The 18,437-nt window shown below is 33.1% G+C and overlaps 2 protein-coding genes across 6 annotated transcripts in view; one reads left to right on the forward strand and one right to left on the reverse strand.

Moving 5' to 3' along the window:
* The window catches only part of LOC130902253 (homer protein homolog 2), a 59,444-nt gene that overhangs the window by 40,710 nt on the left and 297 nt on the right, over positions 1 to 18,437 (reverse strand). The window contains exons 2-4 of one of the 2 annotated variants that reach the window (XM_057814232.1): positions 17,665 to 18,436; positions 17,350 to 17,568; positions 11,213 to 13,428 (exon numbers count right to left, since the gene is read on the reverse strand). The gene's annotated coding sequence lies outside the window, so the exon portion shown is untranslated. Of the gene's footprint in view, positions 1 to 11,212; positions 13,429 to 17,349; position 18,437 lie in introns of both variants that reach the window. The other variant, XM_057814233.1, reaches the window with a different exon arrangement.
* LOC130902250 (integrin alpha-PS4-like) overlaps positions 1 to 18,437 on the forward strand; it is a 63,830-nt gene that overhangs the window by 3,120 nt on the left and 42,273 nt on the right. For 2 of the 4 annotated variants that reach the window (XM_057814216.1, XM_057814217.1), the window contains exons 2-8: positions 711 to 826; positions 4,735 to 4,817; positions 7,148 to 7,265; positions 14,909 to 14,979; positions 15,040 to 15,241; positions 15,976 to 16,064; positions 16,128 to 16,334. In XM_057814216.1, the coding sequence (XP_057670199.1) occupies positions 711 to 826; positions 4,735 to 4,817; positions 7,148 to 7,265; positions 14,909 to 14,979; positions 15,040 to 15,241; positions 15,976 to 16,064; positions 16,128 to 16,334 (886 nt within the window). Of the gene's footprint in view, positions 1 to 710; positions 827 to 4,734; positions 4,818 to 6,531; positions 6,882 to 7,147; positions 7,266 to 14,908; positions 14,980 to 15,039; positions 15,242 to 15,975; positions 16,065 to 16,127; positions 16,335 to 18,437 lie in introns of those variants that run through there. The other 2 variants (XM_057814220.1, XM_057814219.1) reach the window with 2 other exon arrangements.

The following is an 18,437-nucleotide window of genomic DNA, read 5'->3' on the forward strand; positions in this document are numbered from 1 at the left end:
TTGATACATTTTACATACCTCATTTACCATCGGAATCTATATTATCGGTGACTTTCTACCAGGGCCGGATTAAGATTTATAAGGCCCGGGGCTAAAATAATGACTGGGTCCCCTTAAGGAATTCGGAAACCAGGAAAAATTCACAAAATAATATCAATACGTTAGATTTGTGGTATGATTTTCAAATGATGGGGCTCTCTTGGACCTGGGGCCTGGGGCTATAGCCCTTCCAAGCCCCTAGCTTAATCCGTCCCTACTTTTTTCTATTTACCTCTGATAAATCTTTTACTTTGATACATTTTACACACATTCATTTCCCATCGGAATCTATATTATCGGCAACTACGCTTGATTTCTATCTGACCAGTGGTTCGCAGTTGGAAGTTAGCGTTCGCTGGTTAATGTTTAACTACATGAACCAAATACCGACGCTATTTGACATTGGGATCAGTTCGGGTCTCAAACCCAAACGAGGGCTGTTAAACCACTTCTATGAGACGTAATAACGTCGAAACTAGTCAGTAGTTACAACCTCTCCTTGCAATTGCGAGCCATTGGGGACGTTAATATCGACAAAAAGTCACATCACGCTCTTTTGAAGAGTTAGAGGAACTGTAATTCAATATTTGTCGAGGCATTAGCCAGGAAAGTAGTTGTGTTCTCCTTTGAAGAATATTTCGAATACAAGGATAATACTTTTTATGTTTTAGGATTCGGATAGGAGCACCAAAAGGAAATGATTCGCGGTATAAAACTATTGAGAATCCAGGGACAGTGCATAGCTGTCAAATATTAAGTGGATGTTCACTAATTCTGTTTCCTCATTGTAAGTTGTATTTTCATTAAATTTAAATTCAAAGAGAGTGAGAGGGAGATAGTAATTACTAGTTTCAAAGATTATTATCACTATTATCTATTATCAGACTCTATAATTTGTTCACAGAAAATAGTTAACTCTGATATATCCTGCAGTATATATTGAATTATATGAAATTGGGGAAAACGCTGATTTTTGTTTCAAGAGGACATATTTTTAGGATAAAGACATCTGTAACTTGTGAACCTTATCCTTATCCTTACCATCCCAAAAGTAAATAAGAACAAATATTGCAAAAACGAGTGATTTATTAGAAACTACGACATTAACATTGATTGTAGCGTTTTTAGATAATATTAACTCAGATCCTACAATAAATACAAGAAAATTAACAGAATTATTATTTGTATTGTGAAAAGGACACCAAATTGAATAGACTAGATTAGAAAACCTAAACATAAAGATCTTAAAAAAAGGAGAAAAAGTGACGGGAGAACTTGAAAGTAATGTTTACAAAATGCTCCTTAGATTATAAAATATTGAATATTTGCCAGATAACATTTCGGAAGCATGAGATGTTCAATCAGAGAAGGTTCCAAAGAATCTCGCACCGCCTCTTAAATAGTGTCAAAAATAAAAAATAAAAAAATTAATTATTAAGAAATAAGCTTTTGAAATTAAGTTAAACTTCATCTTTCACTTTTCGGAAGATTGCTCACAAGCCTACAATAGTAACTATTCACATCACATTATTTAAGATAAGATTTTTTAGCACTTCTGGTACAATAAAAAGGATTTTCAAATTTTTTAAATTATGAACTGTAATTTGGAATACTGACTGTGTCGTTTAGTTTCTTGTCTCCACTTTCTCCCGATAATTGGGGGAAGTCATCCCCGACCTTCATTAACGAACGTACTCAGGCCTAAGTACTTAAGCTTGCAGTCAGGATTCACTCGAGGAGTCCCAGAGAATAATCAATGATAATTGACATCCACATCCATAAATTCACTTCAGCTATTAGTGCAGTAATCATGAATTGAAAAGAACCTAAATTTTCAGGAAATTCCAAACAACTTTAGGAATAATCATTGTTCGTGTAAAATGGAGATTTAACGAGTTATTCAATGAACGAAAATTCTCCCCCACCTCTTCGCAGGTATAAAAAGGAAAAATATCAATCTTACGAAAAAATTGATGGCAATCAAAGTTATAGAACATTTAATTTTAAACAACTTTGTTTATTACAATTTTTCGTGTAAAATTGAAAATAAACGAGTTAATCAAGAGACAAAAAATAACCCTTCAAATCAAGATGGCGAATGCAGCAACAAATCTGGTACCTCTACTTTTTGAATTTAGACTACCAGTAAACTCCCCTCAACGAATTCCGAAGGAAATTTGCTCCGATTGGGCTAAATGAGCGAATAATATATAGGAAAATCAACAATGTTTTGAACCTAGAGACTTAGCATTATATGGAAACTACCCTCTTCGAAATGAATGGAACAAACTCGCGCTAAAATAAATAACACATAAATAAGGGGTACCGAATCTAAATATTTCCTTATTTCCAGCCGTTTTTGTTTATAATTCTACAAGTGAATCAACAACAACATAAAATAAGTATAATTATTGACAAAAAATTGGAATTGTGTCTGTTATTTTGTGATTCACGACATTCGTTTACCATATTTACCTTTTTTTTTAAAACCAAAATAATAGATATTTATTTGGTATTTCGATTAGCGTTTTAGCATGTAGCGACGGCATCATGATCTCAAAAAAAAACAAATCTAAACATCTAAACAAAAAAAATATCACATACACACAAAAACCCAGTAAATACGTACAACTCCAACCTAATCTTAATGGCCAAGAAAAAATTATTTTACCAGCGAGATATCATGCGCGAGGTGTGCCAATTTTGAGCCGATTCAGCATAGTATCATGGGTACTATAGTTCTTCCAATATCATTTGCAGATTATAGAAACTTATACGAAAACCCTTGCCCACAATATTTTGTTTGACCTACCATGAAAACGTTTCTCGTATAAGATCGAAATGCTACACTTAACATTTTGAATTCATTTGAAATGTTCAGTTTATGATATTGGTCACGGGGTATGAAGGAAGGAACCCTGTTCCAGAATCGACTTCAAACTTCAGTGGATAACCCTGAACATGACCTGATCGTATACTTTTCAGAATCAGTAGTACGGGAGCTTTGGTGTTGAAAAACGTCAAAGATTTGATGATAGCCATATTTTCCGAGGAGATCATCGAAGTTATCATCCTCAACAAAATTTGTAGATGGCACGTCTTTGGATTTGGAATCATGTTTCTGATTTTTGAGAAGTGTTTGAATGCAAATATTTACGGCTACATCCCGAACATTTTAAACTATATTTTTGGGGGCGACATTCGCTGCTATAGTGATTATCTTTAGCACACCTCAGGCAAAAGTTGGCGATCCTTAATTTGGCGCGAAACAAGCGTGATTTTAACTGGTTTCGTTTAGATAGAGTGTTACGGTGGCGGGACCCAACTCGAGTGCGCGACCTTGACGTGGGGCGCGATTTATAGTGGTATGTACTTAGAAACCTTCTGCACTCCTTCAGTTGACCCGTTCTTTGAGGTTGACATCTGCCGACTATCTAATGTCGAAGCTTCCAATGCCTGTGCTTTAGCGACAATATCATCAAACGTTTGCAAGTCCGACTGCAAAAGCAGCTCCCTAATTGAATTGTCTATTATTCCCCCGATAAATTGAGCACGGAGAAATATGTCCACAATTGAAGTGACGCGCACGCATTCACATGTAGATTGAAATTGACAATCAATTGCAAGTCGGTGTAGTTTGGTTACATGCTCAGCGATGGGCTTATCTTGCTGGTAAGTTGAGAGACAAACATGTTGAAAAAAAACCTCCATACTTTTCTTAGGGCATAAAAATTTATCGAATTCTTTAACCAATGACGTATAGTCAAGATCAGCAGGTTTTTGGGGGCGAAATTTGAGAGTTGAGAAGGTCACAAGTCGAAGGACCTACAGAATTCAGAAGCAACTGTGCATACATTTCAGGCTTGGTGGAAATATTCTTCGTGTAGGTAATTTTCGAATCTCTGGATATAGTACCCAACAATAACTTTGTTGGGTACATACCATGGAGCATTTATAATAATTCTGAGTACTTTTGATTGAAATCTTTCTAGAATTGCTGTATTTGATTTTGGGTGTTGAGTTAATAATTAATTACCATAACCCCAGATGGGTTTTAGTGCGACTTTGTATATTATCAGCTTATTGTTGATTGGAATCTGACCTATTAACCGGTACAGTTTGCTGAGTTTTAGACCCATTTGATTTCTCTTAGTTAGTATTTGTGCGCTCCGGGTTATTCGTCGGTCCAGATGAATTCCATGGTATTTTGCAGTCCCTTTTTTCAGAAGATGCCCGTTTAACCATTACAATTACAATTTTATGTAGTAGAGCGTCGTGCCAGACCTTGTCGAATGCCTGGGCGATATCGAAAAAAGCAGTCGAACAGTATTTTTTATCTTAAAAAAATTGGTACACTTTTTTGTGACTCGATGTACTTATTTAATGTGGGCATGTTACCCTATAAATCCAAATTGGTGGTTAGGTATTAGTCTGTTGGCATTTAGAATCGGTTCTATTTTCTCTATCAGTGATTTTTCTAAAAGTTTTTGTTATAACATAAATATGATGAATCAATCAAAGTATTTCAATAGAAAATTTGGATTTATTTACATTCCCTTATGGAGAATTGTGAGATTTTGTTTAAACATCGATTAAGATTTCTCGGTAAATAAATGGGGTGACGAATGAATTGAATTCACTAGTGAATCAAAACATACTGAAACATTTTTAACTCTAGCGTCTTCTTGTTTTCAGCGGTTCATAAGCCAATTGAAAATTGGAAAGGGGGATTTATTGGAGGATCGATGGATGTCTCCTATAAGTTCCAAAAAAATGTGGTAAGTAATAATAATGTAATGTTTTTCTTATTTCCTAATTTATTTAAACTGTTTTTCAGCAGTGGGATAAATTTATACACACTCTCTTTTAAATTACTTACTTCAATCAAACACACTAGACTTAACTAACTTTCAAATGCAACTTTTACTTCGTTGCGTTCACTATATTTTTTATTATAAACTGACTCTCGCTGTCAAACAAGCTCGAATTTATATCAGAAAGGGATTTCTACAATTCTAGAAATTCTAGAAAGTAAAGAAATAAACAAATAAATGAAAAGTCTTTCTCGTAGTTGTTCTGTAGTGACTCCATATCCAACTTTGCCTTTACCTCCGTACGCACCCATAAATTCTTCGAAAGCAGGGTTAGGGGCTCTTCTCGCAAATGGTTCACTCCTTCCTCTAGGTTATAGTCTCCTTCGAACGGCGCTAGTTGATTTTGATGGACTACTCTTGGTTTTCCCAAGGACTTTGTCCACCGTCTCTGGTTTCCGTACCGTTTTTTTTTTGTTCTGTTCATTCTGTAGCTGGCAACTTGAAAATTGGATCGCATAATCTGCTCTCTCTAGGTCTTCTCTAGACCAACAGCTAAATTGTAGGTCACAAGGAAGCTTCATTTCACGTCCAAAGAGAATTTTTGTAGGTGTTTCACCGGATAGCAGATCGATAAGCCATTGCAAATAGGGATAGATACTGATCCTAATCAACTCGGTAGTTGGAAACATCTTTGGACAGATGATCTTGTTGATTTTCTCGACCATTAATTACCAATATATTACCAATAATATATTCATTACCAAAATAAAACGACACATATATTATTAAAAGAAACGTTCAATTAAGGAAGAATTAAGTGAAAGTATTGAAACGGAGCGATTTGAATTTCGTTCGGATATACCCTTAGCTGTATTTTCATATAGTTGGTCATTCTCCACCAGCTATATCGACAAACTCACTTTTTATTTTAAACGCACTTCCAGTCTATTCAAATTGATCAAACCAAAGTCTAATGGATTTTCTAGTTGTTGGTTCAACACCGAAGTTGGTACGAATGTCGATTGTACTACAAATTGGTGACTCGCTTCTTGATACAACGTAAGCGTTCTTGGCGAAATTACAGGCCAATTCCACTAATTCAGGAGGAAATATTTGAAAAATCAGTCGTTCATTCAGTAATAATGGACACATTGAACATATACAATGGCTTGTTTATTTTGGATTTGACTTCAATGAATACGAATTAATAAAAATGGATACATCATTCTTATTAATTGGTCATCAAGGATTGTAAGCTAGGAAAATTTCTATCTAAAAATGTCCCATGGACACATTCCTTTATCATTGTTCTACATTACGGGGAACTTTTTATTTTATGTACCAGTATTACCTAATCCGATCTGTAATGCCTTCTAAAATGAATCGATTCGAAGCAAAGGAAGAAATATTAGAAAAATTACGTAGAGATGTGTCAGATACGAACGTTTTGATTGATATTTATTCCCATCAATCCTGAGCAGCTAATAAAATGGGTAGTCGAAAAACAAAACAAAATTAAACAATATTTTTATAATTTAGCATAAAGATTCCGAGAATAGAAAGATTTTCCTGGAACTCTGCTGGTAGGATTGTCGCTATAATAGATGTTTAGATGTAGATGTTTAAATTATTGCATAATATGATATTAATAGTTTGGACATTATCCAACAAACATCTCGAATTACAGTGTTTACAATTCGCAGTGAAACCATTTAATAGTGACTGACGACATTCAAAAATACTTTGCTTATTGAAAAACTATCAGTGGTGTCCTTAGAATAAATTTAGTTAAGGGTAACATATCCACTGGGATTAAACTTGGGCTACCATCTTTGAAATGAAGCTTTTCCAGTAATGATACGGGCTGAATTTAGGAATTATGAAGTACGAAGAAAATTTCTATTGGAATGAACAATTGTATTTCTAAAAAACAATACATGCTTACCAAGCTCAGTACCAGTAGGAAGACTTTTTCATATGGATGCTAATGAGACCTCGCAGAAGAAAGGTGATGGATTTGAGCAAATGGTATTGTTAAAAAGTGTGATAAATGAAAAAAGAGAGAATTTAATTCGACAAAAGAGTTTGTATTTTTCAAAATAGGGTTTAGAAAATATCTGTTTTGCATTTAGGAATCAAAATGCACAACGCAAAACTTGGTAGTCATTTGAAAAAGCATAATTTGCATTTTGTGTTTCAATATATTTCTTAAGCTATTTTGTACATATTTTCTAGCTACATGTTAGGCTAACAAGAAGAATGTTTTCTTCTTTAACACATTTCACGTTTTTTAGGTATGTGGTTTCCGTCAGTACTATAATAAAGATGGAGATTATCGAACGATGGGTTCATGTTATTGGTCGTATTTGAACTCAAGCACATTCGAAAAAATCGAGGAACTTCTAGATCAAGGTATTCTTTTTTTTTCAGTATTAGTATTTTTCATTCTAGCACAATTCTTAAAAAGTACCAATAGATTTATATCGCAAACATTAGTCAGTGCGTTTTTTCATTACACGATTGCACCATAAACGAATCTTCATACACAGACTACGATGATACCCTCGCGTATGGATCGAAAAATGAAATACGAGGGTGGTTCAAATATTAACCGGAACTATAAAATAAAAAAAATATTATTAAGTTACAGAGTTGAAAGGAGTGGTTTCCAGTGTATCCCAACCCAACCGAGTTCTATGCGGTCAGGCGTTGTTGTCTTGCGAAAATATCGCATCGTTTTAATCTGTTGGCAGGTTCCGCCTTGTTTTTATGAGGTTACTCTAATACTAAGCGTTCACAGTTCGTATTTCATAAATAAATAAAGTTATAAAATGAGGTATCTACGCCTATGTAAACCAGATAACTTTGGTATTGAGGTATTGGTGGAAAATCTACCAAAAGCGAAATAAGCAGTAAATTCTTCTCTTTCAACTTAAACAAAATTGATTTTCTTTTAGCAAAAAGGAAAAAGATTGAAAATATGCCACATAGGAAGTGATGCTTTGTGGAGATTGGCAGTCTGTAAATTGTTTGAGAATTAGTTTAGTAAGGTCCAAACTATACGCCTCGTACCCAAACTTCGGCCACACAAATAGTCCTTATTCACGACTGGATGCGTTTGATAAGTTTGAAATTCGAGGAAAATGTGGTAGAAGCAGAACTTTTGAGGATAGTGAATAAACATAAAACCAAATATAATAGATTCATTGTAGGCTAAAGCACACAATGTAATAAAATATTATTACATCTTCCCGTTAACACAGCAAGCTCATCCCAATAGAGCTTATTTGAGCGATTGAGCGGACATAAAAACCCATGTCACCAAAAAAATAATACTTTTAAATTTGGCGATCGTATAAATCAGGTATGGGCAACCTTTGACATGCTGAGGGCTAAACTTTAGCGTGCAACACGTTCGCGGGCCGACTTAGTGCATTTTAAAGTAGTGATAATATTTTTTTGCGATAGATATTAGACATGAAATAATACGACAATGTGATTATTGTATTTATTAAAATAACAAAATGAAATTTTAAAAAATGGTACAACATTATAATTAAATAGTTAGATTTGCAATTGTTACAAACTACAAAAGTTAAATACACTGAAATCAATGAGACACTTGAGCTTGAATTTGGGAAACTAATCCATCGATATTTGGATCAATTCCACTGATACAAAGACGTAAAGAATTTTCCAAATTATCGTCAGTCAGTCTTGTACGATGTGTTGATTTATTAACTTTCATCAATGAAAAGAACTGTTCGCATTTATAAGTACTGCCAAACGCAGAAATCAATCTTCTTGCGAATTTTCTAAGCTGCGGAAATTTGTCTTCTTCTAGGTATTTTTTTGTAGAAATCGCACAACTCTACGTCTTCAAATTTGGATTTTAGGAGTGAGTTTTCTTGAATCTCGATTAACTCCATTTGTAAGTGTATTGGAGCATTTTGTACATTACATTTTGTAGGAGTAGCAAATAAATTGAAACACTCTTCCATGTTTTTGAAGTAGCTAAATCTGTTCGAAAATTGTTCCGACAGTAACTTGAGTTCTTCAGCATATTGAGCATAAGCAATATTTTCATACTCAGAGAGCGTGTTGAAATGGTAACTGTTACCAGACCGCATCTGTGACTCCCCAAAAGCGTAGTTTGATCTGAAACGCTTTCAAATGGCTGTACAAATCATTTACTAACTGTCCTTGTTTTTGAAGTTTCAAATTTAAATCATTCAAATAGCCTGTAAGATCGACCAGAAATGCTAAATCATCACATATCCATTTTGGGTCACTCAATTCAGATAGTAGCTTATCTTTTATTTTCATAACGTCTGCTATCTCATTTCTAAGCTCGTAAAACCGTTTCAACGTTTTTTCTTTGCTCATCCATCTGACTTCACAATAATATGTTACGTCGTTATATTCAGCTGATGATGATTTCATCCAAAAACGTCTTGTACTGACGATGGTTAAGCCCTCGGGATCGAATAAAATTGATGGTTTTTACTACCACATCCATAACATTGTGGAGTCGAATGGACTTAGAACTTAGAAGTTCTGTTGGTGGATAATGCAATGAAGGACTATCAAATCATCTTTTTGCACATTTAATTCTGTTGCTTTTTCATTCAAAATTCCGATGAAACCTTTTCGTAAGCCGACCATAGAAGGTGCACGCACCATCAGTGCATACTCCAATTAATTTTGACCATGGCAGGCGAAATACCTTTTGAACTTCATTAAAAATATCCTCTCCTGCAGTGGTTGCTTTTAGCGGCTGTAAACCTAGCAATTCCTCAGTAACAGTGAACTCCTTATCAATATCTCGAATAAATAGCCAGCCAGTTGAGCTGTGTCAGACAAATCGGTGCTCTCGTCTAATGCTATGCTATGCTCGTCTTGACAAACTAATTTTTTCAAATTCATTTTTCTTTTCAGGACACAAAACACCGCAAACTTCTAACATACACTCCTCGATAAATGCCTTTGCCAACCAATTTTGAGCTAACTATAAAACTGGCTTTCACAACATTATCAAGTTGTGTTCTTTGTTTATGAAACATTTGTTGCTGTTTTTCAATATTTGCTCTAAGCTTCTGGATTTTGTCTGTTCTTAATTGTCCTGTCAGTGAGTGCTGTGTAGCATGCTTAGTTGAGTAATGCCTCTTTATATTGAATTCTTTCATTACTGAAATGGATTCATTACAAAGCAAACAAATAGGCTTATCATTGTGCAAGATAAAAAAGAATTCTTCAGTCCATTTTTCTTGAAACTGGCGGCGACCCTCTGTATCTACTTTTCGTTTCTTTCCACCAGACATCATTTTTTTTTTTTACTTTTCGTTCAATAAACTTAATAACAAACTATAGTTAGTAACCACTCAAGATGCACACAAATTCACAAAGCAAGTTGACGGCTCTAGCCGTTCGCTAGGATATCGCTTGTCTGAGTTATCACCGAGGTGATAGCTCAAATAGAACTGAACTAACTTTCGGGCCATCCACTCGCTTATATAGACAAAATGAAGGAATAATCTGGAATAAACTAGTTTAGAATAATCGAGAAGCAATAAATAAAATCTTTTGATGTGTAGCCCGTGAGGCGGCAAACTTCAAAGAATTTGATCGAGCAAGCCGAGTGGCGGTGATTATCAAAGAGTGAGGCGGCAAACATCGAAGGTTTTGAGATGTTTGCCGCCTCACCGTCACTCCCGTGAGTAAACTAAGGCAACACAAGGAGACTTGTGTAGGCTATGGGATTCATTCATCTATTCATATCATATCCGGTGCCGGATAAGATAAAAAGCACAAACAAGTGTTTTCTTTTAAAGATATGTACCAGTACTAAGAATAAGTACTTAGATTAGCGTAATATTTTTTTAATTGGGTTTTTCCAAAATGTCTCGCGGGCCGGATCATATCTTACACGGGGCCGGATCCGGCCCGCGGGCCGGTGGTTGCCCATATGTGGTATAAATAGTTTTGGTGATGTGTATTGTCTATTGACGCTGAGAAATGGAATAATTACGTAGTGCCTATAAAAGATATGGTAGAAGTGGAAATGTTAAAATTGTACTATCTAATGGATGAAATATTTGATATAAATCCTGTGATAATTAATCTAAATATTAATTATTCTGTTGGCTACTCTTCAGATTCTGAGTAACCGGACCAATATGACAAGAATGATCAATTATGATTTCATAATTATCATTTTCTTTTTTGGTTTTTAATAATTCACACACATTTTGAAATCAAAAACTGTTTACCGGTTTATTCAGCTGAAATAAAATGTTCCTTATTTTCTATTTCAATCAATGTTAAATACAAATGGTTTTTCATTCCTTTTTATTTCATACCTAGTTGCATTTTGTATTATTTAATGAAAATAAATTCCTGATCGTCGCTACTATGCATGATAATATTTTCGAGAATTCCGTTTCTTGGATGGACAGAACATAATATAGTGATTATAATAATTCTGCAGGTTTTTCATCTCAATTGACCACTTCTGTTATCGTCGATAATTTTCGGATATTGAGACTATTATGTTTTGTCAAAAAATCTTCCATCTCTCTTCTATTTTTATTGATATTATTTTTAGTTCGTTTTCATTTTCATTATTCGATAAAATCTTCTTTTAGGAGTAGGAAGAATCGGGGTTACTTATTCCTGAAATGTCATTATAACAATTGTATCTAGTTTTGTGTGACTTGATTATATAGGCAAAAGTCAAGAGCATAAATATCGAAAAACAACGACATAGGAGCTTAATAATATAAAATGAAAATATATCTATAGTTTTTCCAATATCAATTGCAGATTATGAAAAACCATTGCCGACTATTTTTTCGATCTACCATATTCGAGAAAGTCAATCGAATCATTATAAATTGGGCGAAATTATACGCCGTTATTTAAACAGATGCACTTAATTGTAGCGCTACTTAGAACTTGGAAAAAAATCATTATTGTACCTCGGTAGTTTGTTACAACTGAATATTAAATTATAAAACGTAAATAGACGAGTAAAATGTGTCTGCCTGTAAGGGCGTTTGGTTTAAACAGGGTACCAGACGTGAACTGAGATCTTTTTGTACAATAAAGGAAAATGAATTCTTTCTAAATAAAACAAAAGAAAAAACATTTCAATTCCAAAGTATCTTTATAAATAATAATGGTAGTCAGATCGTCTGAACTAGTGACCATCCAATGGCATTACGATAATTTCAGTCTTTCAGTAAATAATTAACTGTAAGAATAAATGCCCGTTATAGAATAGTTTAAGATTCAACCTTTTCACCTTCAATTAGTACGACTTCAAGTTTTTATTCAACACAGCTTCTACATTCAACATATCTGAGCTGTGATATTGAAATAAGTTTCTGATAAAAACAGTCTAATTGTTACGGCTAATTTCCAAAAGTTTACATTTAAGACGGTGGGACAGGACAACGTCTATCGGGCCCGCTAGTAGCCCGATCACTATAAAAACATAGATATGAAAAGCTTATAGGAGAAACTCTTAGTAGAATTGTCTATTACAAAGATATTTCTTCTAGTACGGATCTTCTCAAGTATTCTATTTTTAGCGGTTCACGTTAATATAACGATAAAATTAAGACCGGGGTTTTGACGCTCCCTTATCATATTGAAACCACAGTTATAAACGATACATCAAATATTTGTTAGATTCTCTAGTAACAACGCCACGGTTGTGATTCTCTAGATCAGGGCCGGATTAAGCTAGGGGCTTGGGGGGGCTATAGCCCCGGGACCCAGGTCAAAGAAAGCCCCATCATTTGAAAATCATACCACAAATCTAACGTATTGATATTATTTTGTGAATTTTTCCGGGTTTCCGAATTCCTTAAGGGGGCCCCGGCATTATTTTAGTCCCGGGCCTTATAAATCTCAATCGGGCCCTACTCTAGATAATATAACATATGAAGATGCCGACTGAAATTGTTAAAAAATGACACTGTTGAGCAAGTACATATGTTGCTAACATTTAGGTCGAAGAAATTCGTTTGAAAGGCTAATTGTTAATTAATAATTGATTGTTTTATATGTCCCATCCTAACCGAAGCTTTTAAGGCTTTTTAGGATTTTATACCACCTACTTAGAGAGGATATTTCATACTTAATTATCGTCTGAGGTACACTGTAAGAAATATGTTTCTATTAAACATAAAATGCCCAGTTTTGATTTTATTTTAAGTTATTTTAGAAAAATGAAAGAAGAATAATTAGTTTGAGGATATAGTTGTATTCAACTGTTATGATTGTAGAATAATTTTTAGGTAAGTTTAATCTTTATAGATCGAAGAAATCTTTTTTTGGCACTACTTTTTTTCAAAATCTAAATGAAAAACAAGAGAAAAGAATGTTATGTTATCTTAAGTATAGAAACCTTTTTTTGGAAAAAATTGTATTTACGAAATTAATTGTAGGTAGGTAATCATTGTGTCGGAAAGTATCTTCTTTTTGATGACATATTTTCTTATAATCCCTCCAGCGTTGTATAATATATGTCAGGTCATTTCTTCAGAAGTATGTTGAGGCTCGGAGATCTCTAAAAATTATTCGATTATTTAGAAATCTGGTAAATAACTTTTTGTTTTTAATTTTTGGAGTTTACTCCTTAAGAATCGATTTGCATATATAAGGGGCCCGGTATGAGAAAAATGTGAGGAGTAAAATCTATCGATGAATGACCTCGTTACGTTTTTGGTGCGCACCCTATGATGCGCAACTTTCTAATTTGTCGGTGTCAACATACTTATATTGCTGTCATTGTGAAGTTTTATTATCATTGTGTTCCGCTAAAGTATTTTCAAATAACTATGGCAGAAAGAGGTGTAGATGATATTGCCGGAACGTCTAACAAACACGTGGTTGCAAAGTACGTTAAAATTCATGTATTATATGTATGAGCATGTGCAATTTGTATTTATTAAATATTTTAATAATTATCGATGTAGTTTATATAAATATAAATTTGAAAACAACACATAAAATTAGATAATCAACCCAATATGAATTATCGAGATTATTGACTATTGTAAAAAGTTTAATGTAAAATATTTCGTCGATTAGTTATAATAAATGTATATGAAATGAATAAATATATATTTATATATGTATATTATTTTCATTAATTAACAAATTTACCCTTTTATACAGTATCAATCTTTTTTAAGTTAAATAAACTCTTTTTGCGTCTGGTTAGACTGTCGAACTTAAGGAGTAAACTCCAGTCGTGCGTCGGAGCTGACACACACAATTTTTTATTTCGTTTTGTATTTTACAGTTTACACAGTTTCCACATTTCGCTGCACCTTACGAATTTCGAATTTATCACAAGTAAAATGTGGAGTGTTGCTTACAGATACCACTATTACCATTGCTTATAAGTAGTATTTTAACATTTCGTAAAATGTATGGCACTTTTTAACTCAAAACCAAACCCAATGCATTTTTCGAAATCGTGCTTTACGTTCGTTCGACACTGCGCCAATTATCAAGTGATTTTGATCAAATTTTTTTTAAAACTTCTGGGAATGGTTATACGTTTTGATAAAGTTCGATCACTTCTTACGAGGGTTTTCCGGCCTGCAAAACTTCTTCCACTATTACACCGCTCTTATTTGAGGCTTAAACCGCACGTTACTAAAGGTTTCACGCGCGCCCGTTATGAGGTTTTTCAGCCAATTTTTTCGTTCGGGAAAACCGGCTGGCATTTTCATATCCGACCTGTGCTGACCTTAAGAAGTGGCGTTCGGTGATGTATTAAGTGGGAGCCGCCAGTTTACCCTGTTTTTTGTAGCCAGCTCTGGGACTAATACACCTTTAGTTACAGACTAACAAACCGGATCAAAATGAAACTTGTTTCGATACAAGTATGAAACATACTAGGTAAAATACATGCAATTATTGAAAAAAATTAAAAAAAAAAAATTAAAGATCACTCTTATCGGGTTTTAGAGTCGACACGTCGAACCACCACGTATATTTTGTTTATCAAAATATTTTTTATTGTTTTCTTCTTCCAGATAAAGCAATAGGTAATAACTTCTATTTATATGGTCAAGGAGAAGCGGGGTTTTCGGTACATTTTCCTGAGGCGAGTATATTGCTTTCCAGTTGTATAAATGTTAAAGTATAAATTGAAATCTTGTTTTAGAGAGAGAATGAGTTAATATTAGGGGCGCCAGGTATCTACAATTGGGGTGGTACACCATTTAGAGTTACTGATTATACCTACAACATCCCAGATTCCAGTCGACGTAAAAGAATAATAAAAAAGCGTGGTGGACAAAATACTGAAATTTTTAAAACGGTAGAAATTCCATATGCTGGTCAAAATGTGGCTTTCGGTTTATTTGGTAATATAAAGAAAAATAATTTCATTTATAATCGAATTAAATTCAGATTTCAAAAATATGAATTGGAATAACTTATTAAATAAGGCGCATATGTCTTATTTGCCACCATTTTCGCCCATTTTTATGCGAAATCAGTTCCTTTGAAATTATTTCCTAATTTCCATTTCGTTTTTTTCTCCATATATCATGAATTTATTAGAAATTGGTTATTCTTCAATTGATCAATTGCTTTTTATAATCGTATCTCTGTTGAGATACCTTTGTAGGTGATTCTAGTCATGAAATCATTGTTTTTCTTTTAATATCCTGAATGGCATATGAAATTCTTCGTGTTTTTGTAATTTCTACTATTTTAGCTTGATCTTTATTTCACATTACCTATGATTGTATTATAGGCCTCTACTTGTTTTCTTCGAGTGTCTTTTTTGTTTTTGCTCTTATTTTTATTCTCCTGATTCCTTTTAATTTTTTTTTTGTATCTCTTATCGATGTCTTACAATTAAATATATCCAGAACTTTACTCCCTATTTTGCCTACTACTGTATTTTAATTTTTGTACGTTTACTTTTGCGCGGTTTTTTGTTTATTTCTCCCATTTTAACAATTCTGTATCATCTTTTTATTTCCGTTTAGCTTCTCTTACTTGTGCTATTTTTTATTTGAATGGTAGAATATGTTTAAACCGTGTGATTTTAGCAATAAATTCTGCATAAAATCTTGATTAATGATTTTAGGATATAGCGTAACTTCGGGTTACTATTATGGTAAGGGAAAACTTTATTACGCATCCAGCAGTCCAAGAGGAGTTTATTACAGAGGACAAGTATACATTTCTTTGTTATTTGACCATACAATTATAAATCGTATACTTGGAAATAATTTTTAGGTTGTTGTATTCCAATTCAACGAAGATAACAAAATAATTAATACTAAAGAAACTAAAGCTGGGCAACAATTTGGAGAATACTTTGGAGCGTGCCTTGCTAGTGGAGATTTGAATAACGACAATTTTGATGATCTTTTGGTAGGGGCACCTTATTATAAAGGCAATTTATACAACGAAGGTAGAGTTTACGTTTTCCTGGGAGCACAAGTAAGACAATTATTTTCTTGAAATAACAGATCAAAATATAATCTCGCAAGCCTTGTAAAACATTCTTGCCGAATCATATTTTTCTATCTGCTTCAACCTATTTCCATCTTTATCAAAATATAATTCGACTAAAATGTATTTGCCAACATTTTAGTCGAGAGATTGTGACAAAGTGTAATCTTTTGAATAAGTATTCCGAGCTTTCAAATAAATGTAAAAATATGTATAAAAATATTGAAAATTACTTTTATCAATTAATTATAGTGTCTTGAATTTTTCTTGTTTTAACAAAATTATCAAATTCATAAGATTCAGAAGTAAATATTCAAATTAACATATGATATTATTTTGTTGAATCTTGTTGCTATTCCAATTGTTGTCAATTGTCAATTGTCATTGGTTAGATTATGAATAACATTAAATTTTTATCGATTAGATTAGGTTAGATCAATATGAATGAAGCTGAATTTTATGGGATGGTTGGTTATTGATGATCATGAATTTTATATCGAATTTGTTTTTTTAAAATCGAAATGCATATATTACACTAAAGTTATTTAAATCAGTTTTCTCGTTAATACACTAATCATTTTGAGCAATATATGTTGTTTCTAGAAATAGTCGTTTTTTGTAGTTGCTTTCAGTTGTCAAAACTTCGTCAGATTCCTTAATCCATACTAAGACCTTAATAGTTGATATTCTCTTACATTTTGGTAAAAATATATTAGATATGAAGGATTTGTCAGTAGGCAATATTATGTTGTTTAAAGATTACGGGAAGTTTTAAGAGTAACTGATTTTATACATGTTAGTGATGTATAATTAAGTAAGATAGAACTGTCACAATTAGTGTTAGACGGTAAGACTGGTATGATGCTGTGACTGTCATATATATGAGTTTTTATAAGAAAGTTCGTAGAGTATTTTTGAATTTTTCTCATGAAATATTGGATATGCTATTTCACTTCAATACTTTCGATCCTCATACAAAAAGATAACGGTGAACAATCCTTACCTTTTTGGTCGAATTTTTCAAGGAAAAATTAGACTATTACGGTAGGCATGACTAGAAGAAAAATGGAGGGCACATCATTTTTCCCATGTTTTGAGACCTCCTGAACACGATTATGATAGTTTTTCGAATGTCTGTACTTTAAATATATATCTATATAAGACAATTTCCAATATATCTGTGGTTTTGGTGACACAGTCAATCAAACACAATTGTGTTTCTCTGTAAGAAAAGTAATTTATTGTTATTAACATGTAAACTAAAAATTACATGAAACAAAAGTATGCACCTATTTAGTACTAAACAAATATTTCATACCTGTAAGAAAAGAAACGACATTTAATGTTATTATTAACAATGTCTGTTCCAAAATCACAAATTAAAATAAACTTAAAAATGAAATTGTTTTCCAGCACACAATCACACAACACGACATTCGAGGTTATGCCCTGCATTATGCCCTATTTCAATTCTTTCTTCGTCTTTTAATACATTGAACCTTTCACATTCTTTTTCAAATACTTCCATCCACTGATTTGCATTTGAACTCTTTCCATCAAATTTTTCAATTACAAACTTGTCAGCTAGCTTCTTTATGCTTTGTTTTTCTTTTTTCTCTTGGTTTTCTATTAATTTCTCTAAAATTTTGGCTATAGGATCTTCTGAACACGTTTTGCTTACGACAGTCAATTGTTCTTTGGTAGTTTCCTCTAGAAATTGGTTCTGAAAAATCATATTGCCATCCTCATCAACATATGTTTTTAATATATCCTCTGTTGTTTTTATCCAAACACTTCTAGTTTGATGTCTTTTTTTTAATGTATTTTTCACTGTGACAAAGGTTTTCGAAGTTTGAATATATGTGTGCTGTGAAATAGCTTGGAATTCTTCAGGAATAAGGAAATATTTTTCATCTTCAGTCACAATTGCGGTTATGGCGATATAGTTTGACTTTCCGTCTGTTGTTGGTTTCACTTGAAAAGTAAACTTCAACTTTTCCATTTTGTTGACAAAAATGTCGTTTTATAAGACAATTTCCAATATATCTGTGGTTTTGGTGACACAGTCAATCAAACACAATTGTGTTTCTC

This window comes from Diorhabda carinulata, chromosome X, assembly GCF_026250575.1.
Source record: "Diorhabda carinulata isolate Delta chromosome X, icDioCari1.1, whole genome shotgun sequence".
NCBI lineage: Eukaryota > Metazoa > Arthropoda > Insecta > Coleoptera > Chrysomelidae > Diorhabda > Diorhabda carinulata.